Source organism: Suricata suricatta, chromosome 6, assembly GCF_006229205.1.
Source record: "Suricata suricatta isolate VVHF042 chromosome 6, meerkat_22Aug2017_6uvM2_HiC, whole genome shotgun sequence".
Lineage (NCBI taxonomy): Eukaryota > Metazoa > Chordata > Mammalia > Carnivora > Herpestidae > Suricata > Suricata suricatta.
This window is the reverse complement of record NC_043705.1, coordinates 59,619,473-59,638,746: the sequence shown is the minus strand read 5'-3', so window position 1 is coordinate 59,638,746 and position 19,274 is coordinate 59,619,473. Positions and strand designations below refer to the sequence as shown.

Sequence of the window (19,274 nt, the reverse complement as noted above, 5' to 3'; positions counted from 1 at the left end):
CAGATTCAAAAACCCTCTCCCTACACCATTAAATCCTGCAGACTTCATTCATGTTCACAAAGAAAACCTTTCAATAGTTTTTCAAAATGCAGGTGTGCAAATTACTCCTAAAGTAGACAGGAGCCATGTTTTCAGTATCCCCTGAACCACTGTTAAACACACCCCACAGCATTTTTCAGCTCATAAAACTTTTATGAGCTGAAAAGTTCCTTCAGATTTTTTTAACTGCTAACTACAGTTGCCCTCTAGCAACAGCACCTTAAGCTGCTATTAAGATCCATTTCAGCAAATATAACACAAACGTGCCTTGAGTAGCATGTTTTGTTTCATAGTAGTAAAATAAGAATCGAGATTTATATGACTTGCTGAGCACAGCAAAAAATTATGAATGCCTTGGTTTAGTGTAGCACGGGTGGTATTTTTGCTTACTTAAGTATATAGTACATGGAGGGGGTTTCTGTGTTTGTGAATAGATTTATACAATTTCATATGTGAACCAAGGATTTTCCAATCTGGGAAAATGTGCCTTGATACATAAAAAGTTGGTTTCCAGGCACATGTGTATTTTTCCTTATTAATGTACACCTGCCTTAGAACTCATTAAGTTAACATCTGCTTTAAGGTTTTCCTTTGCCAAAGTTCAAGATGCTTGAAAAATTAACTTTCTCATAGAAAAGAAGTAAAATTAGTAAAAGTCAGCAGTTGGATCTGAGTAAATCTCAGACAATAAGCAATACTTAGCACTGAGGAGATGACCTGTATAAAGTATACAAAAATGACAAGTAGATGGAAAATGGAGGAAAAGAGAGACAGAGAGACGGGGGGAGGGAACAAGATAGATAGAGGCTATACCTTACCTCTCCCCCTGCCCTTGGCCCACCACACACACACTGGAATGTCATCCTGATGGAGATTCCTGACCATTCCCTTTCTGACCTACTGTTATCAATAATGAAGGAAAACTAGTGTGAGAAAAAATCACGGTCCCATGTTTTCAAAGTAGAAGAAGGCAGAGGACACACCTAGGCATGTCTCCCAGACCCAGCTGAGTTGAATTCACAATTCAAATATAAACATGCACCTTTGTATAAATGGTTTCTGGGTTAAGGTATTCAGAGCCACCATCCCAAGTCACCATTTATAAACTTAAAAAAAATTTTTTTTTTGATGACTACCAATTCTTCCAGGAAGGTAAAGTTTCACATTTTCTATTTTGAAATTCGATCACCCTAATCTTATCACACAGTTTCCCATTTAGAAGAGTTTTTAAATGAAGAATGGTTTTTACTGTTTTCTATACTATTTGATTCAATGCAGTATCTACATTAACATGAGAGTAATGTAAGTTGGGAAGAACTTTTTTGCATAGTCTGTCACTCAAGCATTTTTAAAAAATTCACAAATTAAGTGCTAGTAGTTACTCCTTTTCACTTGTTTTTTTCTTTTTCATAATAATATCTCCTTGTCACTTTTCCCACTGTACTAACAGCAATCCTCATTTCCACTACTCGGCAACTCATCTTTCTGACCCTAGTTTCAAGAGGTGGAAAGGGAATGTAAGAAACAGGATACATGATACAGATTTCAAGACACAGCATCATTAGCAGAACAATAATGTCTAATCCTGGCCTATTTCAACTGCACTAGACAGTGGACATCACCTTCGATACTCTGGGAATTGTATTCCTTTCTACTTACTCCTCCGCAAGACCTTTTACACTGAGAAAATTCTAGACAGTATGAGTGTGAAGTTGCCACCTACAGCATTGGAAGCCAGCTGACCTGACAAAGAGCTACCTGTTTGTTCCCAACAGGTGCACTCATGAACACTCTAATGAGGACAGCATCACTTTTAAGAAAATCACACCCTGAAGGGAATATCTCAATAGCAAGAGAGAAAACCTGCTAAAAAAAATTCTTCTAGCCCAACCTCTCAGATCCCCAGTAAAGGAAAAATCACTATTCTTTCAAATCACATATTTAAATTCGAAACAGCAATTTAACTAAAATCAGTGATCTTAACTTCTTAATTAAAAAGATACAAACCTGAATTGATCTATTAAACTGAATGCACTACATGTTCTCAGCTCAGCTTACCAAATTCAAAAGATGGTGTGGTCTGGCCTTTAGGAAGGAATAAGTTGCATTTGATAATGAAAATTGCAAGAATTATTTGATGTAAAGAAACAGTTTTTAGGAATTTTGCTGGAGAGATAAATAAAATATTTGAGAAGAGAAGGCATCATAAAAATTCCTAGAGATAAAACAATTAAATCATAAAATAAGTAACAATACAGCCTGGTTTTTAGGGAGCAGAGGTAACGCTGACATATCCATATGGGAGATTATATGTGATACACTGAATTATAGCATTTTCTAGAACTGAACTGGATTGTATTTGTTCTAAATATTTAGAGGCTCATTAAAATACCCAAAGGACAACAGCTTAAAATGATATTGAACTTTCATTAAAATAACATTTAAACTACAGACTTGCTACCCACCCCACAAGCTGTACAACAAACCTATAAAATCCTGGGAGAGAAAACCCAAAGCAAACCTTTAGACATCTTTCTATCAGCCTTAGAGATGTGCCAATACAGTTTTAGATGTCCACAATGTAAGTGTTGAAGGTTAATAGTTAAAGACCAATGGAATGTTAACACAGTCTAGTACTACACTTGAGTAGTAATGCATGGAAAGACACTGAAATTAAAACACTTTGTTCTGCATGTTCTGACGTGATGTAACAGTGATGATTGGTTATATTAGATGACAAAGCAGGGCTTCTTAGGACTTTAAAAAACACAATTGTATCTAACATTCTTCCAAATAACATATTCTTCCAATTCTTGTACAAATATATGAAGCTAAAATACAGAATTTTTTCACACTCCAGTAATCTTCTAATGGCAGCATTTCGTATGTTGATTTTTTTTCCCAAAAGTAATTTTCAAAATAAAATGCTGATTGCCTTGACTGGTATGTCTAGAAAGCAAAGACTTACCTGTCTTGTTTTCTCTGACCTCAATAATATAAACATTTATTTCAGGGTGGAATTTTGTCCCTGCTGGGGGTTCTGGAGTGGAAAGAGTCTGAGGTCTGAAGGCCTCTTTGCCTTCCACAGTGGGTGGCCTTGTTGGCTGGGTAGCAGATGGAGTACTTGCAGTTGTGAAATACTCTCTATCAATATCAGTTTCTGTTTCCTTCACTACGATATCCTCAAGTGTAGTGGGAGGAACACGAGATGTTGATTCTCCTATGATCACCAGGTCTCTGGTTGTTTCTTCTCCAGGTTCCCTGTCAAGGAGAGGTGGTTTCTCAGTGGGTGCTGGAGACGGCTTGGAGGAAGTTGTATGGAGTCTTTCTACCAAACTGAAAGTGGCAGTGATATCACTCGGCTCTGTGGCTTTAAGTGTTGAAAATTCTGGGAGTTCTGTGGCTGTGGGTTTTTCAAATAATCCTGAGCCTAAATCAATATAATCTAGGGATGTTTTCTCTCTTTTCTCAGTAGTGGTTTCCTCTATAATCTGGGTGACATGCGTGCTGAAAGGTGATACAAATCCCCCTGGACTAGTACTTTCTGTTTCATACTTTTGTTCAGGCTCTGGACCTAAAGACACCATTGGCCCTAGGCTTCGTGTTAGTGTTACTGCTTCATCAGTTTCTGCTTTGTACTCAGTGACAGCACCAGGTGGATAGGATATACTAGGCTCAATTTTTCCAAGTGGAGTGGTTTCTAAAACTGGGACTCTCTCAGAACCTGTCACCAATCTGTCTTCAGAAATCGTGTATGCTGACCCATCACTCTCTTGTCCATCTAGAGGTGTTGCCGCCTCCTTGACTGTGTCAATTGTAGAACTGAGAGTAGGAACTGTTTCCTCCGCAGTCTGTTCTTCCCAAGGGAATTCCTCTTGAGTTGTTCTCTGTATAATTTCTGTTGTTGTTCTTAGACTCTCAGGAGAAAGAGTTGCTTCAAGATGAGTCTGATCAATGACATGGATATCTTGAGAGGGTTCACCCAGAACTTCACCTTCTGAGGGAACAGAAGGTATCAATACTCCCCATTCTGTCTTGGGAATTACAGAAAGAGGAATGGTATGGGAAGTGTCTACATAAGTAGTAGATTCTTGGGTGACACTGTAATTAACAAATGCCAATCCTTCCACTTCTGAAGTGTGTGCAAATCGAGGTATAGTAGATACTGGCATAGAGACATCCCTGTCTTCTCCTTCATCCAAAGCACTTCCCTCTGTAGTGGCAGAAACAACCTGGCCTTCCGTGCTTGTGGCAGGTGTAACTCTTTCTTCAGTTGCAGCATCTCTCAAAGTTGGCTTTTCTGCAATACCAATTAATGTAGTTGGCTGAAATCCAACTGTGAATTTCCCATGGTCTGTTGTCTCTTCTTCAGTAAACTCTTCTAATGGCTTTTGAGTGCTATCTGGGACAAGAATAAATTCATCTCCTCCATCTTCAGTGAAGCCTAGGATTTCTTTATCCTTTCCATTCACTTCTGTAGTAGTGAGTAAGGCAGGGGGGAATGTTGGAGGGCCTGCATGTTCTGTCGACTCTAAAGGCTTCGATGTTGTATTGTCTTCATCCCATGCCCACTTTGATACAGTGACCACCTCCACATTTAAAGTGCTGTGGCTCAAATGCACTGTCGTAATTCCCTCATCATACTTTGTAGTATCTTGATAGCCATCTGTTTCCATTTCAACTGGTGTTGTCATAAAATCTTCCTCCACATCTCTTGCTTCTGTGGACACTACACTTGGCTTTGTTGTCAGTGTGGGAGAATCAAAAGATTTGGTCATTTTCACTGAATACTCTGTAACATGAATTTGCTCCAAGGAAGCTGTTGAGAACTTCATTCCAGAGAAGCCTTCTTCTTCTATTTTTCCCATAAATGGATCTTTGGTGATCTTTTCCTGTATCTCATCACCAGTGTAAGTATCTGTTCTCATCTCTGGACTTAGTGTTCCTGTTCTTTCTCTCCCTTGTGTCACTTCTGTTTGTGGAGAGGGGTAAATAACTGTGGATATTCCCTTGACTAACCTTTTGTCACCAGAATAAGGAAATATTTCTACTTCTCTTTGATGCTGTGATGGGAAAGGTGTGGTAGACACATACTGGCCAAAATAATCTTCAGTTATCCTTCCGTTAGTTTGTTTCTCTTCCCTGTTGTCTGTGGATGATTCATCACTGTCAGGTGTAGTTACAGGTGAAATCACTGTCGAGGCTGACACCGACTCCTTGTCCTCTGGTTTAGAGGAGGTGGTGTCTTCTGATGTCTTTGACACAGTAACGACTTCAGGTATTTGGCTAAAGACCAAGGTGCTCTGACCAGATCTAACTGTAAATGTTTTGTCTTCCCTGTGATCTTCTCCCATGGTGAATCCATAGTGGCTTGTGGTCACAGATTCAGAAATAGCACTTACTGTCTTCTTTTCAGTTTTGGATTCCAGGATCATTGTTGTAGATGCAGTTGGTGTTTCAGTTACAGATAATTCCTTGGACGGAATGTGCTTTGAGATTTCCATAGATGTTGCCAAGGGACCCACTTCTATTTGTTCAATTTGAGTAACTGATTCTTGTGTTTGTATGTCTTCCCCGACACCATCCCATGAATCAGTAGCAGGACGGGGGATGACGGTCGTACTTTGGGGTGCTTCTTCCCAAATTTCAGGTATGTCTGGCTTTCCAAGTGGTCCTGAAGCAGAAGGTGAGTAGTAGTCCATATCCCAAGGCTCTCTGGTACCCCCAGCAGGTGTGGAAGACTCAGTGGCTACTCTGTGTGTGACAGCTTGAGACTGAACTGTGGTTTTCTGTTCAAAACTGACTATATTTCCCACAGGAGGGAACTTTGTTGTAATGATAGGTAAGTCGGTGATTAAAGGGATGATTGGTGTGGTTCTGTCAGGTACCATTTGTAGTTCTTCAGAAAAACTTGATGATGCAGTTTCTGCAAGGATATTCAGTTCGATGGTTGTAGTCTCTGATATATTCTGTTTAGCTAGAAAAATAATTTCAAAGAGTTGATTAGACAAGTCACTAATAAAAAGTTGTACGTCCAGTGTTTGTCAAGTGCTGCTGTGCACTTTGGGGTGACCCACAAGTGTTTTGTGATGAAGGGTATCTAGAAACTATAATTAAATTAACTCCGACAATTGAACATTTTATAGTCACAAACTGATCACTTGTTTATATTCTAAGGGTTATCACTGCTTTTACCCATAAGTATGAATGACTGTTTTTGGTTAAGAAAAATGAAGATGATGTAGTTTTAAGATAAAGAGAAGTCCAAGAAAATATGAATGTAGAGTTCGGAAACAGTAGATAGGTTACTTATCAGAAACTACAGCAGCAAATCAAGTCCTAGTAGGAAAATATGGTAATACTACTCTTCTGAAGGGTTCCTGTGTATTCTGCCTCTATCTTTCTCCCTCCTTCTCCAGCTGCGCTGTCTCAGGGGGGAGGGTGTGCCTCAGATTGCAAAACAACAGAAAAGCCACATCAAATGTGCCCAAGTTACATGTAAACTAGTACATTGTCCATAATGTGGGGGGTTTCATAAAAACAGGATATTAAATATTTTAGTACCCCTCTTCACTTGATTCCAGGTGTTGTGACATTTGTCTTCATCTGCCTTTCCACTCTTGTTTCTAATAAATAATAAGATGTCTCTGGCAGAGGCTGCTTAGCATTTGTTAGTTCTATGTTTTGTTCTGTGTTCCACATATGATGTTTGTAACTCTTAAGGGGCTTGGTTCCAGGCTTACTTTAGCATGAAATGCAAAAGTAGACCAGAAAGTGAAGTACCCACATGATATATTTTAGGTCTGTAATTATAAATCACTGGAAACAACTCTGAGCATCAGAAAAAACGGGCTCAGGAAACAAAAAGTAACATGTCATCATAAAATGCTACATTAGAATGCCTCCAGATTTACAAAGAATGTCTTGTCCTGTTTAAAGAAATTTAAAATATGTGTAAAGTGATTATGGAGATTACTTTTCAACACAGGGAAAACGCAGCGGCTTAGTACACAAAGATTTTGTTTCTTTAAAAAAATTGGATTTTCAAAAATCAAAAAGTAGTCACCCCTAAATTCAGAAGGAACTGTTCTAAGGAAACACATAGTCACTGTTTTGCCACATCATGTGTGATTTTAAACTAGTTTTACGCACAATGCCTGCTCTCCTTGATAAGAGTTGTAATATATGTAATATCTGCAGTATCCTATGTTTAACTCTCAATAATCCCAAACAGTTTTCCAAAGGGAAAACCAAAGTGGATATCTTTGAACTCCACCTACTCTGTCAAAATTTAATGATATTTGGACAGTGAAACTGCTATGTATGATACTAGAATTGTAAATATGTCATTATATATCTGTCCAAGTCCATGTACAACATGAAAGATGAGCCTTTATGTAAACTATGAACTTTGATTATGATAAGTCCACATGCATTCATCAATTTTGACAAACGTACCACTGTGGTGTGGGGTGCTGACAATGGGGGAGGCTATGTATAAGAGGTGGTAGGGGAGAAATAGGAAACCTCTGTACTTCCCACTGAATTTCACTATGAACCTAAAAGTACTCTAAAAACTAAAGTCTATTAAAAAATTTGAGGATTGAATGATGTGTCTTTGTTATAATTCAGACTTGAGTTGTAACATGTTCTTTATTTTTATTTGGTATGAGCTGTTATTAGCTGTGGTCATTCCCCAGGCCATTTAAAAGCTCAGATTCACTACTCTTATCATGAAAACTTGGTGGTCATTTATAGTATGGTAACACTGAAATATTTTTCAAAGTCTGTCATTGTTTACCCTTTCGTGTAGGAACAAAACTAAACAAAAAATAATTGGGCTCTTCAAAAACATACTAAATAATCTTTTTCTCCTTTAAAAAAATTTTTTAAAGTCTTTTCTATATTCATTTCCTGGAAGAAGCTTTGGTCTCTTTTGATTGACATGAACAACTTAAGGAGCCAAAGTGTGGTTGACTATTTTTCTTTTAATCCAATTCTCTGTCTTCTGAAATTCCATAACTGTTACCTCATTTCACTGCCAAATATCATGTTTGTCTTATAACAGATTTCTTCTGGGAAGCAGTAAAATGTACATACAGAAAAAGCTCCCATGGAAACATAACATAAACACTAATCACACTGCATTTTAGAGAAAAATTAATCACATTATTGTTATAACAGCAAGAGAGCCGATTTTGCTTTTTCTCAGAGTATTTTCATGGCTGATGAAACTAACTTAAAAGGACATGCTATGGCATTAGGACCAAACGGAAGGCCTGTGGATCAGGTTACCGGGCATCAGAAACAAGGTCTGTGCTGGCAATGCCACTACAGTGCCGCTAAAATGCTTCCATGGTATTTTAAAAGCGAAGGACTCATGTTTTCAAAACGAAACTCTGTGTCATTGTCGGTTATGACCATGCCCTCTGGCGGGGCCTGCCTCTAGTCCGGGAGCACGGTTAACGACGGCGACACGTCCCAGGGAACCTCCTTTACAGCCAGGACTTCTGTGACTTTGTTTTCACAAACAAGGGTTTTCAGTAATTTTAGAGCTCTGTTTAAAAGTCTGCTTATAATTACATTAATTAATTCGACTATTTGGAATGGAAAACCTCAGACTTCCTTTGGGGTTGGGTGGCTTTTTGGTCCACTGAACAGCTGATTTCCATCCTAACTCAGAGTATCTGATGATCTGCACCATTTGTTTCAACCATTTCAAGCAGAGGAAATAATTTCAAAAACCACAAATATCCACAAAGAGATATGTTAAGAACAAATGCTGCTATATTAATGATGACTATCATAAAGGTGAAAATGTAACCCCAAATTATTGCCAAAGTGTCCTTCAGAAGAATTCACACGGAGAGATTTTTGAACTGGAAGATGACCAGGGTCCCTTCAACTTCATTAATGAGGAAGCCAACAGAAATCAGCATATTTCTTTTCCCACAGAAGCTCCCTTCCAACCTTTGCAGCTGTCTGCCATACAGATGTTTTGAATCACTGTACTTATATATTTTATGTCCTATGGACTATCTTCTTTGTGCTTCTAAGACATGAGGCAGATTTTCCAAATAAAACATAAAGCCCCTATTAGCGGCATGACAGTCGATTTAACACACACACCCATACTGCATACATTATCTGAACATTACTATTTCAACTTAGTTCTTCAATATTAAAATGTTTTATACGTGAATAACTATAAACATGAGAATTCACAAATAGAGTGCATATTCAATAAGGTGACTCTGAGTTATTGTTAAAGAGTAAAGGTTGGAACAGTAATATTAGAATTCAAACTATTTTTAAAAAGTTTTATGAGTGAGTGATTGAATGCTAACAGATTGAAATTCAATAAACAGAAAAGATATTTAAAATACCATTTAGGGAAGGATTAGCTGGGTGCCTCTGATCAGATTAAGACTGAGGGCACAAAAAGAAGAAGCACCCCATAGGTTAGAAGGGTAGGGGACTTTTAAAAGTGAACAAATAAGTAAAAATTTAGAATATGAAGTGGTGAGAACTTATTTCACCTTCTCTAAACCATAATTTCTAGCGCCCTAGCTTAGTCAAACAGAGGGATATAAAAAATAATGAAGGTTCAAAGCAAGATCACATAGATGACCAGAAGCTTAGAAATTAAGATTTCAAAACAAGAAATTGTTTCAGTTGAGGAAGATGCTGAAGGACGAATGAACAATTGTGTTCAATAATAGAAATGGCTGTTATTTAGATTCTGGTCTCCAACTTAAAAAGGAAAAATGGGCTCAACGCCTGACACAATGTACTTAGGTACAGAATGATGGTGAGAGGATGTCAGAATGGGTTTTCTAGGAAACGTGCTGGATCCCCCTGGTTTGGAGATCATTAATAATATTTATATGAGAGATTATCACGAGTCTTGAATGGTGTTGATTAACTCAAATTTGGGGATATATGGGTGATTTTTCAAAGTCTTAAGTCTCTAACTTTCACAAAACTTGCTTACCTCCGAGGTCAAAGAAAAATCGAAAGTGCGCAATTTAGTTTAATCATCACAGGGAACTACACAGGAAATTTTTATTTTGTAAATATATTAATTTCCAGTGTTTTTAATCTACTTGACATGAACAGATTCTAATTATGTTTGTCATCAGCCATTGTTAACCTTCTATTCAGTGATGTTCAAAGGAAAAGAGAATTATAGCAAAGTGCGGTGTTTAGTATTGTTCATTCACGGGGAAGTGGCTTAAAACACCATCTACGTTTGGTAAAAGGCAAACAAGAAAAATATGTTTATACTTCTAAATTCCTCTGCTTGACCCAACAGCTATGTATCTCTGCAATCACTTCTGGAATTGTTGCGAAGGTCACAACTCTTACAAACTTTACCCTAAGAACTTAGTCACCACTCAACTGTGTGGGAACAGGGAATAGCAGTTAAGTCATTTTTAGAGTATTTTTTACATTCTTTAAAATATATACATTAAAAGAATCCTTGAAAAAAGATTTAGAAATTTGGGGAAGCTGTTGCCATAGCATGTAGTTTAAAAAAGGTTAAGAAAGATTTTTATGTTATGACTAAGCCTTCTAAATCTGTTATATACTGAATCAGTTTTGAATATAGTAGGTTTTAGGGAAGAAATAAATAAGAATCTAACCCTTAGATTAGATTTGGGTTAGATTAGATTATCCTTTGGTTTGGGGAAAACCCCCAAAATTTGAATCATGATATTTGGAAGTTATATATTTCCAAGTTATATAAATTCAAAGAAATTAGAAGAAAAAAAAACTAGACCTAAATTTGCAAATTCTTCTCAGATTTTATGCAGATTTTTAGTAGGTGATTATTGTATTTGAATATAAGCATCTTATTTCATACATTCATGTGAATTCCTCATTTATCTAAATATTTTAAAACACATCAGGATGAATTCTTTGTGGTCACAGACAGCCTTTGGTTTAAGTTTTACCCTCAGGGAGGAAAAAAAAAAAGGTTGTTTAAAAGTTTTCTCTTGCCAGTTTTAGAAAGCAAAATAAAATACAACCTAACAGGATAGTGAAGTTGGGTAAATTAACCTCTTCCCTAATTAAACATCCCAACAGCAATCTGATTTCAGTTCTTAATCATAGTCACTTAATGTAAAACTGATCAGAGAGCTTGAACTGTTTGAAAGTCACTGTTAGGAGACTGCAGCTTAACAAAAGGTATATCTTTCTACTCTTAGAGATAGGCTTTCCTTATTATTATTATTTTTTCCCCTGAAAATAAGGAAGGAAGACCTTTTCGGTTGTTTCAGAGACCAGGAACAAAAGTCAGTATTTTCAATGGCTTTGTATAGCCAGCTTTTATCACGCCAGTACACAAAACATGACTTTCACACTCAGTTGAGACAATGGGAGGAGATGTGGGAAGAGGTACCTTAGCAGGGCGGCAGCAGCAGGTTAGTGCCTTTCCATTGCACTAATGTATATTCTGCGACGACTCAGACATCCTAGCGTAAGTTTTTGGGTGATAAAAATGCCTGTGTGTTTCACTTTAGAAACCAATTACATAATAAGCTAGCATATTTTCTACTCATTTCAGTTACATATTGCTAAAACAAGATATATTGGAACCTTAGTAAATACCTTGCACTACATTTCAGTATGATATGGCTGTACTTTGAATATACTCACCCTGAACTCTACAAAGCTTTTGTTTTGCTGTCACAATATAGACCAGTAAAAGTCACAAGGAGACTCTGGATTACTTGCTTGTTTGATCAAGCAAATTCTTCAAGCATAATACTACACCATCTGGCTACTAACATGAAAATAATTTAAGGACAACTGAAAACTTTAAATAATTATATCAAGAATATGAAGAAATTGTTACTTAAGATCAATTTTAAGTAGCAAACTGAACTGAAGATACCCTATGTTACACTTTGGAAACAACATATACTGTACTTCAATATGATACTAGAGAATTAATGATTAGAAGGCACATACTTCCATGACCTGAAATAAAATAAAATAAATGGAAATTCTTATTTATAGCATGGTTCCCTGCTAGGTTTTAATTAATGTTATAGTTATCCATCTCTGTTCCAAGTACTCACCTGCAATTACTGAAATTTGAACTCTCTGCCATTTCAAAGAAACACATACCAAAGACAAAAGAAGCAGAATTCAAAGATTCAACAATATAGCACTAACCATCTAATTATATTTAAGGACAGCAATTAATATAAAAAACGTAATCAGAAATGTGTTCTGTGGTTCTAGGTGCAATGGAAGCACGGATAAGACCTTAACTTGACATTTCCTAATCACCTCGAAAAAAACATTTGTCAACTTCCTGCCATTTTAGCCATTCACTGATGTTCTGTTTATTTGCCTTCTTTCCATTCTGTGCACACACAGCGAGACATGGAATCCATTCCCATCGCTAGTTGAACATCAATGCATGTCTTCCAAGTATTTTTTAAAAATCTGTAATTTTTAAAAAGGTAGCAAACACTTACGTTTAAAGCAGTAGGCATCAAATCTGCTATCAGGGGGAGGGAAGCCTGTCTGGTTCTCAAAACGATACAGGGTTCTCACCCCAAGTAAACCACCTCCACACTGGGCCCTGGCCACAGTCACAGGGTGGCGAACGCTGGCGTCGGACAGCCACCCATAATCGCACTGGTCAAAGCCATTCCTCCAAGCCGCTTGGAGCTCCCCCACTGTCGCCAGCCGGGCATCCTGGTTTTCACACTCTTCTTCAGCCTCCTCAAAGGTAAATTTATTGGGAGCAGTGATATGGAACACGTCACCTGAAATAAGAAGACAGTAAAAAAAAAAACAATTCTAAGTTTTGTGGTTCATTCCTTTCCAGTTTATGGGTGAGTGGGATGAAGTAGAAGAATATAATACCTTTTTCATGGTAAAGTAGCAGCTTCTGATACTTAAAGCAGTAAACATAATAGTTACTCAATTTCAGTACTATCCATGTATAATATGAAATAAACATACCAGTAAAGTTCATATATATTAACTTTATTATCAAATGAATGCTTTTACAGCTTACGGATTTACAAAAGCAATCATTTGATAATAAGTTACAACAAATTCTTTAAAATGAAGAGATCTTTCCAATGGATTCTTTGGATTACTCCCTGGGAAATGAGTTTTTTCTTCAGTGAAAACCCTGCAGTGTACTTAGCATTGCCTGCTGGAAAGGGAAACTGTATTGAAAAGTCACCAAGGTCATTTCACGTTGTTCAACCTGAAATCAAACAATAGTTTTCAGACTGTCCTCACAATCGCTACCATCAAAATGGATTCACTCCTAGAAAATTAAACAACAAAACAAGAAAAACCCTGGGGTATGAAGATGGGAAGAGACAGAAGCAAGATGGAGTGCTGTAATGTGCGAGGCGGCCGAGACGGCGTGGCTGTTCCGTCAGCCGGGCTCAGAGCGAACAGAGGCCGGTATCAGCTCCCACTCAACCGGTCAAAGTGACCAAAGTCCCCTGCAGGCAGAGGCACCTTTTTGTTTTCTACTTACTCTGTTCACAGTGGATACCTCTTGCAATCTGTCTGTCCTTTTTCCAGTTCTCACAAAGATACTACACGTGCTAGCAGGGGCGCTAACTAGGTTTGAGAAACTCTTACATTTGCTTATTGATTAACAAACAAAGGCTGAACGTTTACTTTGTCCATCACCAGGCCCAATTAGCAGAGAATATGTCCATTGTAATTTAACATGTCACAATAAAATATTCCGGAAACGTCAGAGAGTTTCTTAAGTTGGTACTTGGGTAGTTACCAAAACAACTGGCAAAAATAAGATCAGAGCAAATCAAATGATGCTTTCCACAACTGAGCACAAGTGGTTCAAAGACAGAGGCAGAATGAGAGAATACCTAAGCAAACCCAGCAGGCAGGAGGAATATAAAATGCGGCAGAGGACGAAGCTAAAATACTGATCGTCTCAGGGCAGGAGCCGCGAGCCCTGTTGCTGAGTCTGCGGCACATTAGGCAACGGGACTGCCGAGCTCTCACGGTTCCGGTCCGCACCTGACTCAATCCAGACGTAACGAGCAATTGTTTAAAATGAACAGAGCCGTTACTTTCCCTGAGTGTGGGACAGCTTTCTAAAACAAGAAAGATTAGTCATGGGAAAAATGGCCAAACACGTATCACTCTAAATCTAAAATTGCTGTTGAGGTAACTAGGCCAAATCCCTATAGGAGCTATTTGAAGAAGAGAAAGAAAATGACTTTTATCTGACTGGAGAGAGTAAGGTAGATATGAGAATAGTTTTTTGTCCTTAATCTTCTAGGCTGGCAAGGTCAGTAATGTCAAATCCAAAAATACATGACAGGAACATAAGTTCCCCCTCCCCAGTGCTGCACCATCTCCCTCCCTCCCTAACAAGTTTCAAAAGCATAAGGGTCACAATACCAGTTACAGAGCACGTATCAATGATGCTTGTTAAGTGAATAGCATTTCAAGTTCTTGCTGAGAAACTAGGTGCTTTTTTTCTTCCATCCTTCTCAAGCAGCACATTAAAAGCAGCTCACTGAAGCAGACCTTTGGGTATAGCTGCTGTCCAGAACAGCTGATTCATCTCACCTATGGATTTGGCTTAAAGCAACACAGGGAAAGGCAGATGGAGAGACTGTGTCTGCGTCCTCCTGAGCGGCCTCATTCACTTCAAAGGAATGCAAGTGTGAACACGGGCAGCATGCCAACCCGTTTTCCCTCCAAGGTAGAACACTTGCATTTGTTATTACAGCTGGAATATCGTTCTATTGCCTTAGTTTCCTGCGTTATGACGTACTTCGACTTTGACTCAAAGTTTCAAAGATTTTGAGGCAAAAATTACTGTTCCTTTAAAGTAATACGAGTGATCAGCCAACCAGAACAGAGAAAAGAAATATAACTGACTGAGTAAAACTCTGCTACTCCAAGCAGCAATGCTAGTCTATATGTTGGGGGAAATCAACCTCTCCAAAGATGGTCAGACCAAAGGGCTAATAAAGAAAAATGATGGCAAGATTTCATGGGTAACTGTTTCCCTGTTATAAACTGCAAACATGTCTGGGGATTAAAGGGGAAAAAAAAGGTTTCAGAAGATGCTGGTAGGTTAAAAAAAGAATTCCTTGATTATTATTAAATCAATAAAGGTCTACTTATAGAACTTTTCACATAGAAAGTCTACTTAAATCTGACTTTATATCACAATGTCAATTATGAAATTCATTTGCAGATGCAATTTCCATCCATCTATCCAATACTCATAAAATAATTATTTTACTTATTTGATTCTATTCTATAATCCCTAAGATCATCTATTTTCCTTTATTACGTAGAAACTTTTCGAGCACTGCAAATAAAAGGTTGACTATTTTTGGGGGGGGGGCATTGAGTTTAAAGTGAGAACCAAAATAATTCATTTATAAAGACATATATGGCAAATTGTTTTATTTCAAGATGAGAAAAAGAAAGAAAAATACTTATTTTAACTCTGTTCTAAAAAGTAAATATCCTAAATCATGACTGTTTAACATGAACATTATTTTGCCCACTTCAAAAATCTAATAATATAGTTAGGATCCACACTACAGAATTATCTTACTATATCTTGAAGCTGTTAGAATTAACACTCAGTCTATACCAAAATTGGAAAGTTAACTGATCCAAACTTTGCCCTTCCTCTGTATCAACCTCAAAATATTAGAGCCAGGACATCTTATACTTTTTAAAATATCACAGAATGTCCTAGCATCAGTTTTATATAGAAACCCAAACCCAAGAAAAAGAATAGGTAAGTCAAAGGTAATGCATAGCAGTAACCGAACTAGGTCATATTACTAAGTGTGTTTGATTCCTAAGACATTTATAACCTGTCAAGTATTTTTTTATTCACTACATGCCTGGTTTTAATTAGATAATCATTTGACATTATGTATCTTTTATTTAACATAATATAAATGTAGGTGACCTGTTGTTTAAATTAGAATTAACCTTTTAAAAGCTTATTTTTTAATGTTTATTTATTTGTTTTTGAGAGAGAGGCAAAGAGAATGAGCACAAGCAGGGAAGGGGAAGAGAGAGTGGGGGAGACACAGAATCCAAAGGAGGCTCCAGGCTCCCAGCTGTCAGCACAGAGCCCGATGTGGGGCTCAAACCCACAAACCGTGAGATCATGACCTGAGCTGAAGTTGGCCACTTAACCGACTGAGCCACCCAGGCGCCCCTAAAAGCTTATGGTTGGAGATGTGAATCAGAAAGACTGTTAACTTACGGTCCATGTTCAAAGAACATAATTACCCAAAATGTCACATATCAAAAACTGGTGACCCTTGAGATGTGAGCAAGTGTTCTACAGAAAAGAGGTTCCAAGGACAACTGCATTTAGAAAACAAATACAATTCATCTGACAGGTTTTGTTTCTCCAAGACTTCTCAGAGCATTTGGTATATTTAAATATATAAATATAAATTACAGTATTTATTGAGAGTTCCCACAAGGAAGTTATGATGTGTAAACCATTTGATCCGAGAACTCTTTTACTCAGAGAATAATAAATAACAGTCCATGAATCTGTTTCATGGAATTGGTTTCTAAACCAGCAAATCCACAGCAAGTATAATAGTATTAAGTTTCTGGTTGCCTGTGTGTCAACCTGCTTTCAGTTAGAAGCAAAGTGGACCAGGTAACCAAACAGCATCAAAGCAGGAGCCAAAAAACTAGAGTACAAAGCAAAGGGCACATGAAGTTGATTGCCTCCCAGAGTTGCATCAAAGACTGCAGTGAGCACAGGAGGCTGGGGAGAGCAAGGAGCCTTGATGAAGCACCTAAGATGGTATTTAAAAGCTGAACACAGAAGTTCATTTAAAAGAAGTTCTTTTGGGGGCACCTGGGTGCCTTAGTTGGTTAAACTTCTGACTCTTGATTTCAGCTCAGGTCACAATCTCACAGTTCATGGGATCGAGCCCCATGTTAGGTCTGTGCATGGAGCCTGCTCGGGATTCTCCCTCTCCTCTCTCTTGCCTCCCTCTCCCTGTTTGTGCTTCTCTCTCTCTCTCTCTCTCTCTTCCAAAATAAATAAATAAACATTAAAAACAGATCCTTTTGAATAAAAGTAAACCAAGGAATAGCTGATAAAAGCAAGAGGCTTTCTCCTTCTCCTCAATAATAATGGTAGGCACAGAGCTTTCCCACAGAAAAAAGTATAGCCCATAGGGGGAAAAAAATGCAGATTTTAAGCTAAACACTGACCACTTGTAAACTGAGAAAGCAGTAAAGATGTTAAGATTTTCAGTGTCTCCACTGATCTACTTTCAGTTTTTAAAGTCATAGTCAGGAATTATTTACAGGTCAAATGATATGTTCTGAACTATAGCACAGTGGAATGTGCCAGATATAAAGTCTGGGCCAGTAACAATAATGTAACTCCAGCCTTGGTCTAAAAATGAATGATCATAATAAGAGGACATACCAATATTAAAGTCAGAAGTTCAGAGGCAAAGGTAAATCCAGAACCAAGGAAACGAGAGACAGAGAAAGCAAACATGGGAAATCAAGCAATGCAATTCAGTGCTTTTACTTAGTTTCTCTTTCTGCAACATGACTTGTAGAAGTTCCTGCCCCAAGGTATCCTAAAGGCACCTTTCTGCCCCTGATGTAGGTAGTAAAAGTTCCTTCAGAATCACAATACTTACTGCCTTGAGGGGGGGGGGAGAGAGGAGGGGGGGAGAGAGAGAGAGGGGGGGGGGGAGGGAGGGAGAGAGAGAGGGAGAGGGAGAGGGAGAGAGAGAAAGCAGCATTTTGTGAAAGAACATGCCAATTTTGTTAACAGAGGACAAGGTTGTGTTCTCTAGTTCTACTCCTGAAAGCTTGTAACTAAGTCATTTAATATACTTGAGATTTACTGGACAGTTGCCTTCCTGGACGCAAACATTACATTTATAAGTTGAGGATGAGTCCACTATCTCAGTTGCAGAAGTAGCCACATCAAAGCAGCTACATCTAGAAGACACTTACTATCCAATTTGTAACTAGGGCACAGATTTGGTTTATGTTTCTAAATGTTATCCACTTATGACAGAATACTTAACTTTTGTCTAACAAAAACAAATAAAATGTCAGGAAAGAAATATACAAAATGTTTTACGTACATAAAACAATACATTACTTAACAAAAAATGTCAAGTTTATTTAAGTTAGTATAATGAGAATTCACTGAGGTGTATACATACATGCTCACATTAGTAACACATAAGACACAACAATGAATTTCACATTTAAAAAACAAATATGCAATGCTTTTTCAAAATCTCACCTTAAATGTTAACTTAAATTATTCCCATTATTTCAACTTTCTAGGGGTGTCCTAGAAGAAACTGGAAGACATTGCTTGTGAAACTTTAATATCTGGTGACATCCCACAAACTAAACATCAGAAATATTAAGAAAAAAATGCTTTTGTTTCACAACTAACAGCTACAAGACTCCCTGGAAATTGGACCATGGTTGTCCTTTTCCCACACTTCTGATTGCTAAGTAGAAAAGCGGCTCCTTGTCAGACTAAAGAATGACAAAGACTAAAAGGCAAGTGATGATGAAAACAAATCAAACATTAAAAATGACGTACACCGTTCAAAAGCTTGAGTTTATACCCAGGAGTAACCGGAAAAATTATTAAAGAGCCTGGTCTGAGAGCAAAGCTAGGCCAAGAACTTTCTTTCTTGCTGACAATTCCTTAGGAAACCAAGGAGAGGAGGGGAATTGGCAGGGGCGGGTCTTACATACTCAATTCTCTCCTGGACTAAGCGGACAGAGAGTCAAAGCTGAGACCTCCTCAGTTTCCTCGCTGGGTCTGTTTGCTTGGTAGTGTGATAAATGTTTATTTATTTTTTTCTGTTTATTTGTGCTCATAACCCTTTTATTGTAAACTGTTCGGTCTGAAAATAAGTTCTTGTAAACTAATCATGATTCCCTTTACCCATGTGAGGACAGAACTCTCATTGTCTTTCACTTTAAGGAAGTTTAATATTTGTTAAGGTGACTACACTTCCTCACTATTTAAGTAAATATAAGTAATAAATGTATGTGGAAGTAGCTACAGTGTCTGAGCTGGAAGTAGCCACATGGAATGAGCTTCTAAATGCCAATATAATAAAAGCACGTATGGCAAGTTTCCAGGTGATGAGAGCAAGATTAGCTTTGAAGTTTGGGATTTTTAAGTTTCAAAGAAGGTTTCTTTTTAT

The 19,274-nt window shown here is 37.7% G+C and overlaps 1 protein-coding gene and 1 long non-coding RNA gene across 6 annotated transcripts in view; one reads left to right on the top strand and one right to left on the bottom strand.

Moving 5' to 3' along the window:
- Positions 1-19,274, bottom strand: part of VCAN (versican) — a 157,857-nt gene that overhangs the window by 57,225 nt on the left and 81,358 nt on the right. For 4 of the 5 annotated variants that reach the window (XM_029942544.1, XM_029942543.1, XM_029942545.1 and 1 more), the window contains one exon: positions 12,534-12,827. In XM_029942544.1, coding sequence (XP_029798404.1) covers positions 12,534-12,827 — 294 coding nt within the window. Of the gene's footprint in view, positions 1-3,007; positions 6,017-12,533; positions 12,828-19,274 lie in introns of all 5 variants that reach the window. The other variant, XM_029942547.1, reaches the window with a different exon arrangement.
- Positions 5,584-18,834, top strand: LOC115294586. The gene is made up of 3 exons (XR_003909978.1): positions 5,584-5,689; positions 14,561-14,767; positions 18,391-18,834. It is a non-coding gene; the product is annotated as an uncharacterized LOC115294586 (long non-coding RNA).